At 44.0% G+C, this 23,095-nt stretch overlaps 1 protein-coding gene across 1 annotated transcript in view; it reads right to left on the bottom strand.

Moving 5' to 3' along the window:
* Positions 1-20,406, bottom strand: part of LOC138356405 (uncharacterized) — a 55,179-nt gene extending 34,773 nt beyond the window's left edge. Inside the window, exons 1-2 of the mRNA XM_069312543.1 lie at positions 19,596-20,406; positions 14,664-14,823 (exon numbers count right to left, since the gene is read on the bottom strand). Of these exons, the coding sequence (XP_069168644.1) occupies positions 14,664-14,823; positions 19,596-20,406 (971 nt within the window). The remainder of the gene's footprint in view (positions 1-14,663; positions 14,824-19,595) is intronic.
* Positions 20,407-23,095: the final 2,689 nt, after the last annotated feature.

The raw sequence follows: 23,095 nt of genomic DNA, 5'->3' as shown, positions 1-23,095 counted from the left end.
TATCTCCATAATCACTGAGAAATGACGTACGTCGCGTCCTCAGCAGATTCCTTGCCAGTTATACACTGTAGCTTTCACTCAAACACTTTATCCAAAACCGTATTCTTCTATCTTCCCAGGACAAAGGGGCGCACATCCATCCCTGACGACTAAGGCAACTCAAGTGATGCGATACGATGTCCGCCAGCGTCACACCACGTCTCAAAATGTCGACATCCTATTCCCACTAACATTTATATGATGCTCGTCCTCTGCTTGTACTCTTTTCAGTCACTCACTAACGCTTACTTAATATATTTACTTCCTCTGACATTTTTAATCTCTGGTCAGGTGTGTAGAATAACTCTCACCTGGAAGACTGCTTCACCAGGCTACCTTGAGCTCATAACACTGTATACCTGTGTATTAGTGATGTATATGCCCTCATTGTACCTGTATACCTGTGTATTAGTGATGTTTATGCCCTCATTGTACCTGTATACCTGTGTATTAGTGATGTATATGCCCTCATTGTACCTGTATACCTGTGTATTAGTGATGTATATGCCCTCAGTGTACCTATACACCAGTGTGTTAGTGATGTATATACCTTCAGTCTACCTGTACACCAGTGTATTAGTTTACCAGTGATTTACGTAATCCTTCATAGTCGTATTAATTATTGAGTGATCATTTCGTGAGATTTCCTTCATTCTTCACATTCTAATTTGTTGTCACGTGGCCACTCATGTTACGTGACCACTCATGTTACGTGACCACTCTTGTTACGTGACCACTCATGTTACGTGACCACTCTTGTTACGTGACCACTCATGTTACGTGGCCACTCTTGTTACGTGGCCACTCATGTTATGTGACCACTCATGTTATGTGACCACTCATGTTACGTGACCACTCATGTTACGTGACCACTCATGTTACGTGACCACTCATGTTACGTGACCACTCATGTTACGTGACCACTCATGTTACGTGACCACTCATGTTACGTGACCACTCATGTTACGTGACAACTCATGTAACGTGACCACTCATGTTACGTGACCACTCATGTTACGTGGCCACTCTTGTTACGTGACCACTCTTGTTACGCGACCACTCTTGTTACGTGACAACTCATGTTACGTGACCACTCTTGTTACGGGACCACTCTTGTTACGTGACCACTCATGTAACGTGACCACTCATGTTACGTGACCACTCATGTTACGTGACCACTCTTGTTACGTGGCCACTCATGTTACGTGACCACTATATGTTACGTGGCCACTCATGTTACGTGACCACTCTTGTTACGTGACCTCTCTTGTTACGTGACCACTCTTGTTACGTGACCACTATATGTTACGTGACCACTATATGTTACGTGACCACTCATGTTACGTGACCTCTCTTGTTACGTGACCACTCTTGTTACGTGGCCACTCATGTTACGTGACCACTCTTGTTACGTGGCCACTCATGTTACGTGGCCACTCTTGTTACGTGACCACTCTTGTTACGTGACCACTCTTGTTACGTGACCACTCTTGTTACGTGACCACTCTTGTTACGTGACCACTCATGTTACGTGACCACTCTTGTTACGTGACCACTCATGTTACGTGACCACTCTTGTTACGTGACCACTCATGTTACGTGACCACTCTTGTTACGTGACCACTCTTGTTACGTGGCCACTCATGTTACGTGACCACTCTTGTTACGTGACCACTCTTGTTACGTGGCCACTCATGTTACGTGACCACTCATGTTACGTAACCACTCTTGTTACTTGGCCACTCATGTTACGTGACCACTCTTGTTACGTGGCCACTCATGTTATGTGACCACTCATGTTACGTGACCACTCTTGTTACGTGACCACTCTCCTTACGTGACCACTCATGTTACGTGACCACTCTTGTTACTGGACCACTCATGTTACGTGACCACTCATGTTACGTGGCCACTCTTGTTACGTGACCACTCTTGTTACGTGACCACTCATGTTACGTGACCACTCTTGTTACGTGACCACTCTTGTTACGTGACCACTCTTGTTACGTGACCACTATATGTTACGTGACCTCTCTTGTTACGTGACCACTCATGTTACGTGACCACTCTTGTTACGTGACCACTCTTGCTACGGGACCACTCATGTTACGTGGCCACTCATGTTACGTGACCACTCATGTTACGTGACCACTCATGTTACGTGACCACTCTTGTTACTTGGCCACTCATGTTACGTGGCCACTCATGTTACGTGGCCACTCATGTTACGTGACCACTCTTGTTACTTGGCCACTCATGTTACGTGGCCACTCATGTTACGTGGCCACTCATGTTACGTGACCACTCTTGTTACGTGACCACTCATGTTACGTGACCACTATATGTTACGTGACCACTCATGTTACGTGGCCACTCATGTTACGTGGCCACTCATGTTATGTGGCCACTCATGTTACGTGACCACTCTTGTTACGTGACCACTCATGTTACGTGACCACTCTTGTTACGTGACCACTCATGTTACGTGGCCACTCATGTTACGTGGCCACTCTTGTTACGTGACCACTCATGTTACGTGGCCACTCATGTTACGTGGCCACTCATGTTACGTGGCCACTCTTGTTACGTGACCACTCATGTTACGTGACCACTCATGTTACGTGGCCACTCATGTTACGTGGCCACTCATGTTACGTGGCCACTCATGTTACGTGACACACTTGTTACGTGACCACTCATGTTACGTGGCCACTCATGTTACGTGGCCACTCATGTTATGTGGCCACTCATGTTACGTGACCACTCTTGTTACGTGACCACTCTTGTTACGTGACCACTCTTGTTACGTGACCACTCTTGTTACGTGACCACTCTTGTTACGTGACCTCTCTTGTTACGTGACCACTCATGTTACGTGACCACTCTTGTTACGTGACCACTCTTGTTACGTGACCACTCTTGTTACTGGACCACTCATGTTACGTGGCCACTCATGTTACGTGACCACTCATGTTACGTGACCACTCATGTTACGTGACCACTCTTGTTACTTGGCCACTCATGTTACGTGGCCACTCATGTTACGTGGCCACTCATGTTACGTGACCACTCTTGTTACTTGGCCACTCATGTTACGTGGCCACTCATGTTACGTGGCCACTCATGTTACGTGACCACTCTTGTTACGTGACCACTCATGTTACGTGACCACTATATGTTACGTGACCACTCATGTTACGTGGCCACTCATGTTACGTGGCCACTCATGTTATGTGGCCACTCATGTTACGTGACCACTCTTGTTACGTGACCACTCATGTTACGTGACCACTCTTGTTACGTGACCACTCATGTTACGTGGCCACTCATGTTATGTGGCCACTCTTGTTACGTGACCACTCATGTTACGTGGCCACTCATGTTACGTGGCCACTCATGTTACGTGGCCACTCTTGTTACGTGACCACTCATGTTACGTGACCACTCATGTTACGTGGCCACTCATGTTACGTGGCCACTCATGTTACGTGGCCACTCATGTTACGTGACACACTTGTTACGTGACCACTCATGTTACGTGGCCACTCATGTTACGTGGCCACTCATGTTACGTGGCCACTCATGTTACGTGGCCACTCATGTTACGTGGCCACTCATGTTATGTGGCCACTCTTGTTACGTGACCACTCTTGTTACGTGACCACTCTTGTTACGTGACCACTCTTGTTACGTGACCACTCATGTTACGTGGCCACTCATGTTACGTGACCACTATATGTTACGTGGCCACTCATGTTACGTGACCTCTTTTGTTACGTGACCACTCATGTTACGTGACCACTATGTGTTACGTGACCACTCATGTTACGTGGCCACTCATATTACGTGGCCACTCATGTTACGTGGCCACTCTTGTTACGTGACCACTCATGTTACGTGACCACTCATGTTACGTGGCCACTCATGTTACGTGGCCACTCATGTTACGTGGCCACTCATGTTACGTGACACACTTGTTACGTGACCACTCATGTTACGTGGCCACTCATGTTACGTGGCCACTCATGTTATGTGGCCACTCATGTTACGTGGCCACTCATGTTATGTGGCCACTCTTGTTACGTGACCACTCTTGTTACGTGACCACTCTTGTTACGTGACCACTCATGTTACGTGGCCACTCTTGTTACGTGGCCACTCATGTTACGTGACCACTATATGTTACGTGGCCACTCATGTTACGTGACCTCTTTTGTTACGTGACCACTCATGTTACGTGACCACTATGTGTTACGTGACCACTCATGTTACGTGACCACTCATGTTACGTGGCCACTCCTGTTACGTGACCACTCTTGTTACGTGACCACTCATGTTACGTGACCACTCTTGTTACGTGACCACTCTTGTTGCTGTGAAAAAATGCTGAGTGTCAGGCAGGTAGGGCGGCAGACAGACAGTCAGACAGGCAGACAGATAGGTAGGCAGGCAGACAGGCAGGCAGGCAGGCAGGCAGACAGGTAGACAGGCAGGCAGGCAGGCAGACAGGTAGGCAGGCAGGCAGGCAGGCAGGCAGGCAGGCAGGCAGGCAGGCAGGCAGGCAGGCAGGCAGGCAGACAGGTATGCAGGCAGGCAGACATGCAGGCAGGCAGGCAGACAGGTAGGCAGGCAGGCAGGCAGGCAGGCAGGCAGGCAGGCAGGCAGGCAGGTAGGCAGGCAGGCAGGCAGGCAGGCAGGCAGGCAGGCAGGCAGGCAGGTAGGCAGGCAGGCAGGCAGACAGGTAGGCAGGCAGACAGGTAGGCAGGCAGGCAGGGAGGCAGACAGGCAGGCAGGCAGGAGACATGCAGGCAGGCAGGCAGGCAGGCAGGCAGTCAGACAGGCAGGCAGGCAGGCAGGCAGGCAGGCAGGCAGACAGGCAGGCAGGCAGGCAGTCAGGCAGGCAGGCAGACAGGCAGGCAGACAGACAGGCAGGCAGGCAGGCAGGCAGAAGACATGCAGGCAGGCAGGCAGGCAGGAGACATGCAGGCAGGCAGGCAGGCAGGCAGGCAGGAGACATGCAGGCAGGCAGGCAGGCAGGCAGGAGACATGCAGGCAGGCAGGCAGGAGACATGCAGGCAGGCAGGCAGGCAGGCAGGCAGGAGACATGCAGGCAGGCAGGCAGGCAGGCAGGCAGGCAGGCAGGAGACATGCAGGCAGGCAGGAGACATGCAGGCAGGAGACATGCAGGCAGGCAGGCAGGCAGGCAGGCAGGCAGGCAGGTAGGCAGGCAGGCAGGCAGGCAGGCAGGCAGGCAGGCAGGCAGGCAGGCAGACAGACAGGCAGGCAGGCAGACAGACAGACAGACAGACAGACAGACAGGCAGGCAGGCAGGCAGGCAGGCAGGCAGGCAGGCAGACAGGCAGGCAGGCAGGCAGACAGGCAGGCAGGCAGGCAGACAGACAGACAGGCATGCAGGTAGGAAGGCTGTCAGACAAGCAGTTAGACAGGCAGGCAGGCAGGAAGACAGACAGACAGGCAGGCAGGCAGGCAGGCAGGCAGACAGACAGACAGACAGGCAGGCAGGTAGGCAGGCAGGCAGGCAGGCAGGCAGGCAGGCAGGCAGGCAGACAGACAGGCAGGCAGGCAGGCAGGCAGGCAGGCAGGCAGGCAGGCAGGTAGGCAGGCAGGCAGGCAGGCAGGCAGGCAGGCAGGTAGGCAGGCAGACAGACAGGCAGGCAGGCAGGCAGGCAGGCAGGCAGACAGACAGACAGACAGGCAGGCAGGTAGGCAGGAAGGCAGGCAGGCAGGCAGGCAGGCAGGCAGGCAGGCAGGCAGGCAGGCAGACAGGCAGGCAGACAGGCAGGCAGGTAGGCAGGCAGGTAGGCAGGCTGTCAGACAAGCAGTTAGACAGGCAGGCAGGCAGGCAGGCAGGAAGACAGACAGACAGAGAGACAGGCAGGCAGGCAGGAAGACAGACAGAGAGACAGGCAGGCAGTAAGACAAGCAAACAGACGGACAGGTTGGCAGGCTGTCAGACAGGCAGTCAGACAGGCAGGCAGGCAGGCAGACAGACAGACAGGCAGGCAATCAGACTGGCAGATAGACAGGTAGGCAGACAGACAGGCAGACAAGCAAACAGACGGACAGGCAGACAGGCAGTCGGACAGGCAGGCAGGCAGGCAGAGAGGCAGAGAGGCAGAGAGGCAGACAGGTAGGAAGGAAGACAGGCAGGCAGGCAGAGAGGCAGACAGGTAGGAAGGAAGACAGGCAGGCTGGCAGGCAGTCAAACAGGCAGGCAGGAGAGGCAGGCAGGTAGACAGACAGCCAGGCAGACTTGTAGGCAGGCTGGTAGACAGACAGACAGGCAGGGAGGCTGATAGGCAGGATGGTAGACAGACAGGCAGGTAGGCAGGCAGGCAGGCTGGTAGCCAGGCTTGCCGGCAGTAGGCAGGCTGGCAGGCCGTCAGACAGGCGCGCAGACAGAACCAAAATCTTTAGATATGATAGAGCTCGAGAAGGTCTGTACACAGAAGATTGACGGTTGAGAGGCGGGACCAAAGAGCTAAAGTTTAACCCCGGCAAGCGAAACTAGGTGAGTACAATGAGTTGAGTACAGACAAACTGGCAGTCTGACCGATAGGAAGGCAGTCAGACAGCCAGGCAGGCAGGCAGGCAGGCAGGCAGGCAGGCAGGCAGGCAGGCAGGCAGGCAGGCAGTCAGACATATGCATATGTTTTGTTTAATGGTGTTAAAAGCACAGAGTTAAAAGCACAAGTCCGACTGTGTTAAAAACACTTTGAACTGGGAACTCCACAAGGAGGGGTCCTCAGTCCCTTGTTGTTCAACGTTCTGATGCATAAACTTATTAAAGATCTTCCAACTAATAATGAAGACACTGTCATTTGTTATGCTGATGATATATGTTTACAGGCTGCCACCGAGCCTAGAATGCAAGTTCTGCTCGACGCTTTTGCTACTAGAGCTGAGGAATGTGGCCTCCTTATCTCTGTACAGAAAACCCGTGCCCTCATTCCATGTGGTATTCCACCAGCCAATTATCATATAGATGGGCGAACACTTGAGAACTGCGAGTCTTACAGATACCTTGGTGTCCCCATTAACGAGCCTGGGTACCTTTCTTCTCTCAAGAGGAGACCCTGGGAGAGATTAAAGCCCTTGCGGGTCCTTGTTGGTGTCAATCATGGGCTTAACGTGAGACTTGCTAGAATGTTTTATGTATCATTTATACGCTCTGTGATTGACTACAATGCTCTACATCTCACACTGTATACTGACAAAGAGCTGAAATCTCTTGAAACCTTGCAAAATGAAGCTATGCGTCTCATCCTTGGGGCTCCAAAGTCCACGAGAATAGTTAATATGAGAGCAGAGTTAAAATTACCTACCATAAGTGAGAGAATTTTGTCTATTAGCACAGTTTTCGGCGTGAAGGCATTGAGAAAATCTAGACAACACATGAAGTTTCAAGCTAAACTTTCTAATATGCTGCACTCAACTGAGGTCTATAGAAGAAGAAATCTGATTATGTATATTGGTTCTACAAGGTAGCCAACTCCATCAAAATATTAAATATGTACCCAACTCAATTAATGATTAATCAGCCAATTACTCCATGGGATAACTGGGATCTATCAGTTGATTTTGTAAATGCGCCCAAGAAAGATAGTGTGCGATCTACATTATTAAAACAGTTAACACTGAAAAGCATCACTGAAAGTACTCAAGAGTATGGGTAACGATGTTTATCAGTGCTATACCGACGGCTCTGTAGAAGAAGGTGGACGATGTACCGGATGTGCATGTAACATATTTGAACAATCTTCTCTCGTACATACAGCAATGAAGCGCGTCAATGACTGGGCAAGTACAACTCAAACCGAACTTGCAGGCATATACCTTGTCACTGAATTTTTAAAAGACAAAGGCAGTGGACTTATACACTGTGACTCGCAGAGTGCACTCCTGGCATTGAACGCACATAGTAGTGACACCCATAAAATAGTCAGTGATATTCGAATGAATGTTTTAGCTGCTAAAGAAAACAGATTTGAGATTAAATTCCTATGGATACCATCACATGTTGGCATCTCAAGGCATGACACTGTTGATATGCTTGCAAAGACAGCTTGTTGGAAACCAGTGTTAGAAAATAATATGGATGTTTCATTAGCAGTGACAAAGAGAATACTTAAACAAATATCTAATGAAAATCTCACCGACCTAACAAATTCACAAAGACCTGAAAGTTGTAGCATTAAATATTATGATAGATATCGTGAGGAGACATTCACATATGGGACTAATAGAACAAGAACCCGGCAATGTGATGTTATAGTGGCCAGAATACGCCTGGGATATAGACGTATCTGGCAGCTTTCTCAAAACCCAAATGTCGAATACACAATGTGTCAACTTTGTGAAAGAGAAAACATGTAATCACTTGAACATTATTTATTTATTTATTCATTTATTTATTTATTTATATATATATACAAGAAGGTATATTGGGTTTGTGAGAATACATTGAATAGTACAGTATTTACATTCTTGTAAAGCCACTAGTACGCGCAGCGTTTCGGGCAGGTCCTTAATCTAGCAGATAATTTTAAGTAGGTAATTCCTATCAGAATTGATAAATGATAAAGATACATTGCAGGAGAAAAATGAGATGAGAGAACTTAGTAAGTATATTAAAGCACATTGTTATATTAAAGCTCTGATTGATTACATTGACAGCTTGATTAGTAATTTAAACAAGATTAATAGACACCATACAGCAGATTGACAGCACATATAAGACAGCAATGATCACAATGGTAAAGATGTTCAAGTTGGGAACATAAAGGTTGGGAGATTGGGTAGCAATAGATACAGTGCAATTTTAAGGCAAAAAGTGAAAAACTATGAAGATGAAATTAGGTACTTTTTAGTATTGATTTTGAATGATGTAAAAGTTGGACAGCTTTTCAATTCAGTAGGGAATGAGTTCCATAAACTGGGTCCCTTTATTTGCATAGAGTGTTTACACAGATTAAGTTTAACTCTGGGAATATCAAAGAGATATTTATTTCTGGTGTGGTGATAATGGGTCCTATTACATCTGACCAGGGAGAGTTTCAGACAAGGATTTGCATTTAAGAACAGGGTTTTGTAAATGTAGTTGACACAAGAGAATTTGTGGAGTGAGATTATGTTTAGCATGTTTAGGGAGTTAAACAAGGGGGCTGTGTGTTGTCTGAAAGCAGAATTTGATATTACTCTGATAGCAGATTTTTGCTGGGTGATGATGGACTTGAGGTGGTTTGCAGTGGTTATATTGTAGAACGTCCCATATTGTCTTGACTTTCGCCCTCCTGGGCTGAGGTATGCTGAACTCTGTAACTACTATATGAGTACTGGAACAATTGAGGATATATTGAACTTGTACCCCAGATTAACTATGTAATGTAACTATATAGCCTGAGCTTGTAAAAGCATCTTAATCACCTTCAGTAAAGTTCTTAATTGCACACTAGTTTCTCTTGTCAGCTATCTCACCCTGTCAGAGTAAAAAAGACAAATATATATGTATGTGTATATATGTATGTATGTATGTATGTATGTATGTATGTATGTATGTATGTATGTATGTGTGTATGTATGTATGTGTGTGTGTGTGTGTATGCATGTGTATAAAGCTGATCAGAATTACATTTCACCATTATATATTCACATTAATGCATTCATAAATCTGTATTTAGGTATGTAGCTCAGCCTAACATTTTAAAAGCACTTCGATCACCTTCTGTGGTTGTTCAATAAATCATGATTCAGCCCTTTTACTGTTAAAAGAGGGTATGGCTATATAAAATAATAATTTTTATTCATTCATTCATATTAATTTTAACCCAGTTGTTGTGGGGGGGGGGGGGGGGGAGGGGGTGCCGGAGATTTTATGTAAATTTGAATAACTGTTTGTTTGTTTGTTTTATTTTTCAGATATATTCCTGCGATGGTTCAAAGCCTCATGGCCACTATTACTTAGTCACACTGATGACAGTATTACTTAGTCACACTGATGACAGTATTACTTAGTCACACTGATGACAGTATTACTTAGTCACACTGATGACAGTATTACTTAGTCACACTGATGACAGTATTACTTAGTCACACTGATGACAGTATTACTTAGTCACACTGATGACAGTATTACTTAGTCACACTGATGGCAGTATTACTTAGTCACACTGATGACAGTATTACTTAGTCACACTGATGACAGTATTACTTAGTCACACTGATGACAGTATTACTTAGTCACACTGATGGCAGTATTACTTAGTCACACTGATGGCAGTATTACTTAGTCACACTGATGACAGTATTACTTAGTCACACTGATGACAGTATTACTTAGTCACACTGATGACAGTATTACTTAGTCACACTGATGACAGTATTACTTAGTCACACTGATGACAGTATTACTTAGTCACACTGATGACAGTATTACTTAGTCACACTGATGACAGTATTACTTAGTCACACTGATGACAGTATTACTTAGTCACACTGATGACAGTATTACTTAGTCACACTGATGACAGTATTACTTAGTCACACTGATGACAGTATTACTTAGTCACACTGATGACAGTATTACTTAGTCACACTGATGACAGTATTACTTAGTCACACTGATGACAGTATTACTTAGTCACACTGATGACAGTATTACTTAGTCACACTGATGACAGTATTACTTAGTCACACTGATGACAGTATTACTTAGTCACACTGATGACAGTATTACTTAGTCACACTGATGACAGTATTACTTAGTCACACTGATGACAGTATTACTTAGTCACACTGATGACAGTATTACTTAGTCACACTGATGACAGTATTACTTAGTCACACTGATGACAGTATTACTTAGTCACACTGATGACAGTATTACTTAGTCACACTGATGACAGTATTACTTAGTCACACTGATGACAGTATTACTTAGTCACACTGATGACAGTATTACTTAGTCACACTGATGACAGTATTACTTAGTCACACTGATGACAGTATTACTTAGTCACACTGATGACAGTATTACTTAGTCACACTGATGACAGTATTACTTAGTCACACTGATGACAGTATTACTTAGTCACACTGATGACAGTATTACTTAGTCACACTGATGACAGTATTACTTAGTCACACTGATGACAGTATTACTTAGTCACACTGATGACAGTATTACTTAGTCACACTGATGACAGTATTACTTAGTCACACTGATGACAGTATTACTTAGTCACACTGATGACAGTATTACTTAGTCACACTGATGACAGTATTACTTAGTCACACTGATGACAGTATTACTTAGGCTGTTGATATGACTCCTATATGCTCCTCTTCACTAAGTTCACTGTAGAGCCAATAATTCCTTCATTCTGTCCTTCCTGGGGGTAATAACTAGGATATCTTTGACTTTAGCACATGTAATTACCTAAGTGTAGTTACTGGATGAGAGTTACGCTCGTGGTGTCCCGTCTTCCCAGTACTCTTTGCCGTATAACGCTTTGAAATTACTGACGGTTTTGGCCTCCACCACCACCTCACCTAACTTGTTCCAACCGTCTACCACTCTGTTTACAGAAGTGAAATTTCCTTATATTTCTCCGGTAGCTTTGTTTCGTTAGTTTAAATCAGTGACCTCTTGTTCTTGAAGTTCCAGGTCTCAGGAATTCTTCTCTATCAATTACATCGATTCCTGTTACTATTTTGTACGTAGTGATCATATCACCTCTTTTTCTTCTATCTTCTAGATTTTGCATATTAGTGCCTCTAACCTCTGCTCGTAGCTCGTGTCCTTCAGTTCTGGGACCCACTTAGTGGCATGTCTTTGCACCTTTTCCAGTTTGTTGATGTGCTTCTCAAGATATGGGCACCACACAACCGCTGCATAGCTTTCGTCTAACAAAATTCGTGAACAATTTCTTTAGTATTTCTCCATCCAAGTATTTAAAAATAATTCTGAAGTTAAAATGTGTAGCATAGGCTCCTCGCACAATGTGATCCTCAGGTGACAGTTTTCTATCTAGAACCACCCCTAGAACTTTCTTTATCAAAATTTTTTAATGATTTATCATCTAATTTATAGGTTGTGTGGGGTCTATGGTCTCCTATTCCACATTACATAATATGGCATTTATTCACATTAAATTCCATTTGCCAAGTGTTGCTCCATTTACTTATTTTGTCCAGGTCTTCTTGAAGGACATGACAATCATCTAAGTTGCTTATCCTTCCTATTATCTTAGCATCATCAGCAAACATGTTCATATAATTCTGTATACCAACTGGTAGATCATTTATGTACACAATAAACATCACTGGTGCAAGAACTGAACCCTGTGGTACTCCACTTGTGACATTTCTCCAGTCCGATACATTGCCTCTGATTACTGCCCTCATTTTTCTATCAGTTAGAACATTTTTCATCCGTGTTAGAAACTTAGCTGTCACCCCTCCAATATGTTCGTTTCCAGAACAACCTTTTATGTGGAACTCTGTCGAAAGCATTTTTTAGGTCCAGATAGATGCAGTCAACCCAACCATCTCTTTCCTGTAAAATCTTTGAGGCTCGATCATAGAAACTGAGTAAATTAGTTACACAGGATCTTCCAGATCAAAAACGATACTGTCTGATATTATATCATTTCTCTCCAGGTGTTCTACCCATTTATTTTTTATTATTTTCTTCCAATTTTTTTATTATTACACTTGTCAATGATACAGGTCTATAATTGAGCGGGTCTTCCCTGTTGCCACTTTTGTAAATTGGAACTATGTTAACCTTTTTCCACACATTTGTTACAACTCCAGTACACAGGGATACCTAAAAATTCAGTTGAAGTGGAATCCTGAACTCAGGTGCACATTCTCTCAGAACCCATGGTGAAACTCCATCTGGACCAACTGCTTTGTTCTTTCTTAGCTCCTTGAGCATTTTTCCACTTCGTCATTAGACACTTTATATGCTCCATGTTGTTCTCTGGAATTCTAATTGTGTCTGGTTCCCTGAATATATAATTTTGTACAAACGCACTTTAAAACTTTTCGTTTAATGTTTCACACATTTCTTTTCCATTTTCCGTGAATCTGTTTCCCATTTTCAACCTCTGAATATTATCCTTTACCTGCAATATGATGTTTATGAAATTATAGAATAGGCCTGGTTCTGTTTTACACTTGTCTGCAATTCTTTTCAAAATTTCTTTCTGCCTCTCTCCTCACTGCGTGTAGTTGTTTCTCGCACATTTGTATCACTGGGATGTTTGGGGGTTTGGCCTCTTCCTATATTGGTTCCATTTTTGTGTCTTTTGGTCTCTGGCCCTCTCGCAATTTCTGTTGAACCAATCCTGTTTCCTGGTTCTGGATCTCTGCTTTGGTATAAATTTTTTTGTACCTTTATCATATATTTCACAAAACTTGACATATATCTCATTTACTTTATGTCCTAACAACAAGTCTTTCCAGTTAAATTCCTCAAAGAAATGTACAAGTTCCCCCATAATGTCCTCTCTTGAAATCAGGTTTTTCAACTGCTTCAACCTCCTTATTTTCTTCCAGATTATAACGCATTGCATACTTTATTCCCAAAAAGACATGGTCACTTTTACCCAAGGGAGGAAGGTACTGAATGTCAAATATCTCTTCCTCCTTCCTTGTAAATATCAAATCCAGCATGGAGGGAACATCCCCGTACCTCATCTTCGTAGTTGTTTAACATGTTGATACATGAATGTTTTCAGGATGAGGTTTACGAATTTACAAGTCTAAAAATCCTCTGTTCAAGCTTCATATGCTTCCCAGTCTATGGATTTCAAGTTGAAGTCACCGACAACCAACAGTCGTGATCTATCTCTATCTGGTCTCGCTATAATCTCTCTCATTATTGTTATAAGACCTTCACGTTTACTATCTAGCTCCTCCTTTGACCATGTGTTGCATGGCAGTGGACTATATGCATATATGATAATTAGTTTATCATCCTGATTGCAGATCTCTAGTGCCATTATGTCAACTTCTTGTGGATTGACAATCATTATTTCATTTATCTTTAGATGTTCTTTCACCAGCACAACATCGTCACCGTCTTTCGTAATTTTTCTGTCCCATCTCCAAACCGAGTAGCCTCTTGGAAATATGACTTCATTTAAAATATCATCTTCAAGTTTTGTCTCCGTAGGTGCAACAATGTCTGGCATCTGCAGCTGTATTACAACACTTAACTCCGGTATCTTTGATCTCGCCCCATCTATGTTGGGTATAAAATTTGCAGGAACATGTTCCCCCTCTCCTAATTCTTTACTAGCCCTCTCTCTAGCGATTTTGTTGGTTCGCCTTTTTGTACCATTTTACTGGTCTGCCTATCACTTTGTAGAAAAAAAATGATTTCTTCTTCATTCCTGCTCTCATTTAGACGTTTTGTTTCTACGAGGTTGTATTTCAGCTTCTCTCTCTGTCTTCTTTTATAAGATCTCGTCATAACGACCACACTTTCCCTCCCTCATCACTTTGTAATTTTCTAGCATTCCTTAGTACTTCTTCCATCTGTTTGGCACCGTTTAGGGTGATTCTAAAAGGTCGATCTTTCCCCTTTTCCGTACCTGCCAATTCTCCTGTAGTCGCACACATTCTCTATGGTAGAAAGACCTTCCACTAGCGCAAGAATTTTATCTACTATCTCTTTTTCTACAGCTCTTTCTGACCTAGATGTTATCTCCGTTTCTTTGCAACCAAAAATTATCAGGGACTTGCTTCGATCGACTGTGTTTTTCACCAATTTAGGATTTGATGCCAGTTCCTTCTGACTTGCAGCCTAATGTTTGTTTTATCCTGGTTGCTGCAGTGTTTGGCTTCCTTTACTGCTTCTTTTATTTTTCCTTCTCCTTGGCTACGTGTGCATAGGTGAGTTGCATATCTTTCTTGCACTGTTTTATTCCCTGTTTAACTTTCTCCATCTGTACTGACAAGAGCTGTTTTTCCTGTTGAATTTCCTTACCTAACCTATTGCAGTCATTTATATTTAAATTTGTTTTAGCTTCTTCTAAAAGCTATTTTTAAGAGTTTATTTTCCTCTTCCATGGCTTTGTTATTTGTTTCCAACTGATTTTTGTCCTTGCATAAGTCTTTCACTAACCCCTCAAGACCTAATACATTGTTAATCAAGTGGTCATTACTTTATTTCAATTTGCCGATTATTTCTACATGATAGTTCATTATAATATCTAATTTTGCCAACTACTTGTGTAGATTCAACGCCTTATTCATTGAAACCCCCAGAATCTTGCTCTGTTTTGTTTTTAGTATTGCCGGCGGCCATCTTCAATTTCGTCATCTGCACTGTTAACACTAGGACAACTTTTTCTCATCTAATTGTTTCACTTCCCTTGGCATATTCGTGTTACCTCGCCTATTTTTCAAAACCACTACACCTTTATCTTCCTTGGGACACCACTCACTATCATCAATCTGTTCCACAATACTTAGGTGGAATTTTTAAATATCCTGGAGCTCCTCTGATGCAGGTGCTGACAAGGGGTGTCACCTTCTCCCGAAAAATGTAATGCCTTCATTGTGATTATTCTCCAGTTGTCATATCAACAGGTGGCATATATATTGCGTACTGTTTTCCATATTCCACTCGACATATATTTATGTTGGCCCTTCTTTAAACTCCACTTTGTTTGTACAGATGGTACAAAAGATCGTTCTGTTTCGTAAAATAATACCATGTTGGTGGTTCTTGATCACTTGGTCGTCCTTCCACCTCATCTGATGTTTGAAAGAATTCATAAAAACATTATATTACAGTAATCACCTTCAGTGTGTTTAGGTTTCCCAGGTATTCACAAGTCTCACCTCAAAACATACTTGCAGAATTTCAGTTAAATGACGCCAATCAACACTGACTCTTAACAAACAATTCACACACAACTCTTGCCGTAGAGCATTGAGGTCCAAATAAATTAATTTATTTGGACTTCATTCCTTCTGAAGATGTCTTAATATACGAAAGTACTTAAGGAAATTCCTGTTTCAATTCTTCCTCTGTGGTCTAACACTGTCATAAATTAATTTATATACTGAGGCAAATCGAACACTGCCTGTGCTCCTAGCTCACGTTGAGAGGGTTTGATAATGTTGTATGAGATAGTTGTCTGCTGTATGCTCTGTTACTGCTCATACCCCAACTCTATCTTGGTACGAAACTGGATTTACTTTCGTACTTTACTTTCGTATATATGGCTTATCACTGATTCCCTGTATCACCTCTATGCTATGCGGTATGTTGCCGATCATACTGAAGGATTTTTTGTTGAGGGAAGGGGATCCTTACAAAACGATATCTGCTTTTATACCGATTATATTCCTGAATGATACGGAGTTTTATTTCTAGGATCTTGCACATTGCATTGCAGTATTTGTTATAGCTAGACTGCATTGTTTACCAGACCATTCTCAAGTCGACTTGAGAATGGTCCAGGACGGACCGAAACGTCGTCGTCCCTTCACTTTCTAGTGTGTGATCTGGTCCTCATACTTCAGCCACGTTATTGTGACTCATCGCCTGCATATAGACTGCATTCTTCCTTGCTACTGTCTATCCAACTCTAACGCCTCTATAGATGTCGAATCCAAATTCTTAATTTCGCTGCTGGTGGTCCTGTATATCAGTGTTGACTGCTCATGCTCGCCTCTTGTGTTGTTACTTTCCATGCACCTCGCTTAGTCTATGCTTCCTGCTGCTGCTGCTGCTGCTGTTGTTGTTTAAGATTCGCTACTCATAACAATAAGTTCCAGTAGCACGGGCTATGGTGAGCCCGTAAGTGGAGGCTCTTTGGAGCCATTATCTGTATCAGTGGCTGATACTAGAGATGTGGCGATGGATGGGGGTCTTCATGATGGTTTTCAGCCTGGAGGGCTGGCTATACCAGTTATGGAGCTGGTGGGGTTAGTGTGGATCTCTAGGTTTTCTGTTTTTTCTTTGCCTGCGACTTTGCCAGAGCAGTGCTGTCGTTGGAGTTTGGTGACGTGGCTTCCATGAGGAAGTCTTGAACCGTGTAGGTGTCGTATTTGTGATGCGGCGGTGGAGCTCCTACTATGATTTCCTCGTCTGAGGAGTCCGTAACCTCCGTAGTGGGCGTTTTTGTCTTTCGCCTCGCAGCCTTAGGTAGGCTTAGGTATCGTTGATTGGTGGTTGTAGCTATTTCAGGAGCGCTGATGGTGCTGTTATCGTTTGTAGACAGCACGTCTGCTAGCGCGGCTGCTGAGATAGTGATGGTAGGAGTGTTAGGAGCTGGAGAAGGAATTACCTCTGTGTTGCCCGGGTCGTGGGCGGTTCTGGAGTCGGTGTTGAAGTTGACAACCTGGTCGTCCTGGCGGTAGTCTCTGGAGTGGTAGAGGAGGCAGTGAGATTTACGCCAGTGGCTATGATGGGGGCCAGGCCATTGTCTATGTATAATGCGTTTAGTTCACTGACAAAGCGCTGGTTGTCTAGTCCTGCAAGCCTTTCCGCTAGTTTAAGAAGACCAGGGATAATGCCTGCACGTGATGCAGGGGGTTGTGAAGGAGCCTGTGAGACCTTGGGTCCCCAATGAGAAGGCTGTGTCGCCTGCTGGGAGGAGTCACATGTGTCGGAAAATCCGACACCATTTAATATATCATACAGATAATAGCTGTGTTGTATAAACAAGTTACCCATAGAAAACGTAACTTGTAGTGGAATTACCGTCTATAGAAAACGGGATATCATCACCACATACTATTATAATTCACCAGCTATTCTGCTGGGAATTATTCTTAAATACATTAGTCTTTGGACTTTACCATCATAAAACATCTCATATAAATTAACTTAATTATCAATATTAAAGTAGAGTAAATGTGACCCTTCTATCACTTTCTGACATGTGGACAATGTAAGCCAGGCGTCAGAGTGAGGAAGGAGGGCAGCCATTGTTTATATTGAGACCAGAGGCTCACACGGGAGCAAATTCGGCTCCTGTTAAATTTACTTGGGCGTAGTGTTATGGAAACCAAAGGTGTACCATTGTCAACACGCTGTCTACAAATTCAAGTTAAGTGTCTATCCGAAACCCGTTTATCATTCATTTATGGCCATTAATGTCAGGATATAGGGTGACCCGGTTAGATCACGTGGAAGCCTCAAACTAAAGGTAATTAAGCCAGGTCTTTAATGTTCCATGTACTGTATAGTGTTTTCTCTGATATAGCTTGTCATATATAGGATTCTGGCTTCACAGCTAGCGCACTTTTGACAGGTCAAGACGAGGAAGCAAGATTTGTGCACCAGTTACTGGGTGATATGGAAGCTACCTCAAAGAGGATAATTTGGTGTCTACACCCTAGTTATACCTGGTGGACTAGCCTGCTGTACTATAAGATAAGGAACCTCTTCAATGTATGTAGTTAATACTGTAGTTTGATTGGCTGCATATATATTAATTTAATAACCCCCCCCCTAATGTGTAGAGGATCGATTTGTGAGATTATGAGATTATTGCAGAAATACAGTCCACTTATCATTATACAAATTGCTATCGAAGTATATAAATTAACGTAAATATAAATTCATATAAATTAAATAAATATAAATCTCACAGGTCGGTTCCCACAACATGTATGTAAGACCGGAAAGTCTTCTGGTCGACTAGTGAGAGCTAAGGTGGTGGGTTGAACGCTTGGGGCTCTGGTCGAGGAGGTAGAAGGGTTGTTTCTCTTGGCTTCAACCTGGGCCTTGATGCTTTCCTGTCTGCGGGGGCAGCGGTAGGAAATTGCAGGGTGACTGCCATCACAGAGCAAGTAGCGATGGACTGTTGCCTTGAGTATGGAGTAGTGATGGTCCAGGGCGCACAGGCTGCACCTCTGGACAGGGTACTGACACTTGTTGGTCGGGTGGGAGAGCTCATAGCACTTAAAGCCCTGCTGGATCTCATGGTATCGTTCCTTTTTTATTTGGTGGGGTGGTATTTTTAGGCCGAAGCAGTAGAATCCTTGTGTGGCAGCCTGGGTGGCCGCAGCTATGGTGGTGAACGTAATCTTCATTGATGTTTTGTCGGTGTTGCAGAACTCTAGGTTGAATACCGACAGGTTTGGGTTTTCGTCCTCGATATTGTTTATGATCTGATGTTGAGGTCGCTCAGCGATCCACCGGCTGGTCCTGCTGATAAAAACAGTTCTTCCGGCCAGGAACTGACGTGGGAAGTGAGGATGTAGGTAGTGCTCTTTGTGAAGAAAGGCATCGTTAGTGAGGAGTTTTTCTAGCTCCTCTTCACATGAAAAGGAGAGCACGATATCTTCACCTTCCTGACTAATGTCAGCGGGTTCGAGGCCAGTTACGTCCTTCAGGATCTTTTAAATATTGCTTCTCCCGATAACATGACCGTCAAGTGGAGTAGCTCTGACCTTCAGACGTTTGGGGTCGCATTGTGACCACACTGCGCCTTGTGGAGTGTGGTGACTGGTGTCACTCACCACACTGCGCCTTGTGGAGTGTGGTGAGTGGTGTCACTCACCACACTGGACCACTGCCGGACTGTGTGTCTTGCTGCTGTTTTGTGGGATCTTGTCGTTGGTGTGGTGTCTGCCTTCTTGGATCATGTCGATGGTGTGGTGTCTGCCTTCTTGGATCATGTCGTTGGTGTGGTGTCTGCCTTCTTGGATCATGTCGTTGGTGTGGTGTCTGCCTTCTTGGATCATGTCGTTGGTGTGGTGTCTGCCTTCATGGATCATGTCGTTGGTGTGGTGTCTGCCTTCATGGATCATGTCGTTGGTGTGGTGTCTGCCTTCATGGATCATGTCGTTGGTGTGGTGTCTGCCTTCTTGGATCATGTCGTTGGTGTGGTGTCTGCCTTCTTGGATCATGTCGATGGTGTGGTGTCTGCCTTCTTGGATCATGTCCATGGTGTGGTGTCTGCCTTCTTGGATCATGTCCATGGTGTGGTGTCTGCCTTCTTGGATCATGTCGTTGGTGTGGTGTCTGCCTTCTTGGATCATGTCGATGGTGTGGTGTCTGCCTTCTTGGATCATGTCGTTGGTGTGGTGTCTGCCTTCTTGGATCATGTCCATGGTGTGGTGTCTGCCTTCTTGGATCATGTCGTTGGTGTGGTGTCTGCCTTCTTGGATCATGTCGATGGTGTGGTGTCTGCCTTCTTGGATCATGTCGTTGGTGTGGTGTCTGCCTTCTTGGATCATGTCCATGGTGTGGTGTCTGCCTTCTTGGATCATGTCCATGGTGTGGTGTCTGCCTTCTTGGATCATGTCCATGGTGTGGTGTCTGCCTTCTTGGATCTTGTCCATGGTGTGGTGTCTGCCTTCTTGGATCATGTCGATGGTGTGGTGTCTGCTGTTATTTTGCGTGTCTATATGGTATTGCTTTTATTCTTTGCACAGCCGCTTGGGCTGGACGGTAGAGCGATGGTTTCGCTTCATTGAGGTCGGCGTTCAATTCCCCGACCGTTCAAAGTGGTTGGCGTCATTCTTTTCCCCCCCGTCCCATCCCAAATCCTTATCCTGACCCCTTCCAAGTGCTATATAGTCGTAATGGCTTGACGCTTTTCTCCTAATCGTTCCCTTCGCCTTGTGTTGTCTCATTCTCTGTTACTTGAGTACCTGGTGTGCTTCACCACCTTTTCCATTATCTAACCAGAGGTTTTGGGAGTCTTTTGTTATAAATGTTCTTCATAATCTATAGGCAATCTACAGATTATGTTCTTCATCTACAGTTCTTTCTAATGTTTCCAGCTGGTTCTCTTACAGCCTGTCATCTGGTCTGTTGTCTTGCAATGATTTAATCTTGCTTCAATGTTGTATTTCTGTTATACTGACTGTTATAGAGTTTGTAGAATCTGGAAGTTGTCTTCAACGGGATCCAGTTTCAATTTTGCGCATAGTCTTGGAGGCCTGGTCAAGGACCGGGCCGCGGGGACACTAAAGCCCCGAAATCAACTCAAGATAACCTCAAGATAGTCCAAAAGATGGCACATCATTCTGGTCTGTATGAATAGCTTGAGCTTTTTGTACATTTATTATTTCTTGTAGAGCGCTTGAGCAGCGTGTGCGCCATGCGTGAAGTTGGTCTCCAAAATTTGGTTATTGAGGACTGGTAGGACTCGTGGTTGGCTGTACAATCCGCATCTCTTCCGCCTTCCAATATGTGTTTGTCAGTGCTTTATTTGTTTGCATTTAAATTTATGTATAGGTTCCGGAGCGCTGCTTTGATTCGGTATAGTTATCCATTTCCAAGACTTAATGGTTCTTGGACCTGTGTTATTACGGTCCCTAAAACTGCGTGTGTTGTTGCTTTAATAATCTTTAAGGTATCCTTCAACATTGCAGATTCAGTTTCTCTCTATTATTAAATTTTGCGAGGGATTCAACCCAATTCTAATTCTCGTCTGAATCTTTCAGAGGAGTCCAATTTTATCAATCACTTTTGCAGGACTCAATTTGTTCAATTACTCTTGCAGGACTTTTACCGTTTCTAAGCATATAACAATCTTTACATTTGGTGGTGTCACTATAATTTCTACTTTCAGGTTGACTAATGGAAAGTTTCAATTCTGGCTGCTACTTTACCTACTACTTTACCTGCTACTTACCTACTCTACTGTTACTACCCCAAGAGCTGTAGTGAAGTCGTGTATCTGCATTATCATAAACTTTTGAAAGATTTATTTATTTATATATATACAAGAAGGTACATTGGGTTTGTGAGAATACATTGGATAGTACAGTATTTACATTCTTGTAAAGCCACTAGTACGTGAAGGTACATTGGGTTTGTGAGAATACATTGGATAGTACAGTATTTACATTCTTGTAAAGCCACTAGTACGTCAACACATTTGCAATGTGTTGACCAAACCACAAACACTAGAAGATTTGTTTTGCAGGGATATTCCTGCGCTGGCTCTAAGCCTATGGCTGGCCTACGAATTGTTACTGGTTTCTTGTTTCTGTTTTACTTAGGAGGAGTATGAGTATTTATGACTATATTCGCTTCAGTAAGATTATGCCCCATGTGTTTAACAACAACAACTGCTCTGTTGAATCTAAGTTGAAATTTTATTGGGTTTGTAACTATGCACTGTGTTACATAATGTTCCAGTGGTCTGTTGGGCATCACTAAAAGATTTAGAGACGACGATGTTTCGACCTGATAATGGTCCAAGACGGACCGAAACGTCGTCGCCTCCTTATCTTCTAGTGTGTGGTTTGGTCAACATTTCTTCAGCCACGTTATCGTGACACTTCGTCTATATTTGCAGTGTCTTGACACTAGTGCTGTCCTCTCAAGCTTCACAATGTTGACCACAACCTACTGGTCTGGTGTCGCCTGCGAGTTTCCAGCGCATAGGTTCGAATCCTCCACATGGCTCCTACTGATATGCTCACTGATGCATCACGGTGATATGATTTCTTTGTACATTTGGCGTCTTGCTAATTGTAGGAATGTGTAGCCACGAAAGCAGTTTTATGATGAACTTGCTGCCTATCTGTGTGTCGTCGCTCCTCTTGTTCTGAGTACTGCCTCCATTTCCTCTTGCTCCGATTTCCTCCCCCACATTCAATGTTGCCGTCCGCATAGCTAGGAAAAATTCACTGATCAACCTATTGCTTGAGACACTCCAAAGCTTGAATAAATTCACCTCCAACAGAGGTCGAAAATTGACTCCTTCAGGTACACACAGGGCTACCCAACACAAAAAAAGCTAATTGGTCTACCTTTCCAATGGGCTGGGCATACTTTCTAAGGTGCCTCTCTGTGGATGGCACTGCCCGCTGGTGTCTTTGTGACTTTTAGGATGAAACTAAGTGTTCATATTATATATATATAAAATCCATATTTGTATATCTTGGTCAATGGAGACCGAGGCTAGGTTGACATATGCGTGTTGGTTAACAGTTTAATGGCTATTTCCTATTTGACGTTATTTTCTGTAATTTTTTTTTTGTTTTGTTTACTAGACAGGAAAAGGGCTTTCCGGAAGGTAGGTGCTGCGACGAAAACATT

The sequence above is a fragment of the Procambarus clarkii genome, chromosome 72 (assembly GCF_040958095.1).
Source record: "Procambarus clarkii isolate CNS0578487 chromosome 72, FALCON_Pclarkii_2.0, whole genome shotgun sequence".
Classification (NCBI taxonomy): Eukaryota; Metazoa; Arthropoda; class Malacostraca; order Decapoda; family Cambaridae; genus Procambarus; species Procambarus clarkii.
The sequence above is the reverse complement of the archived record's forward strand: the minus strand, read 5'-3'. Positions and strand labels throughout refer to the sequence as shown.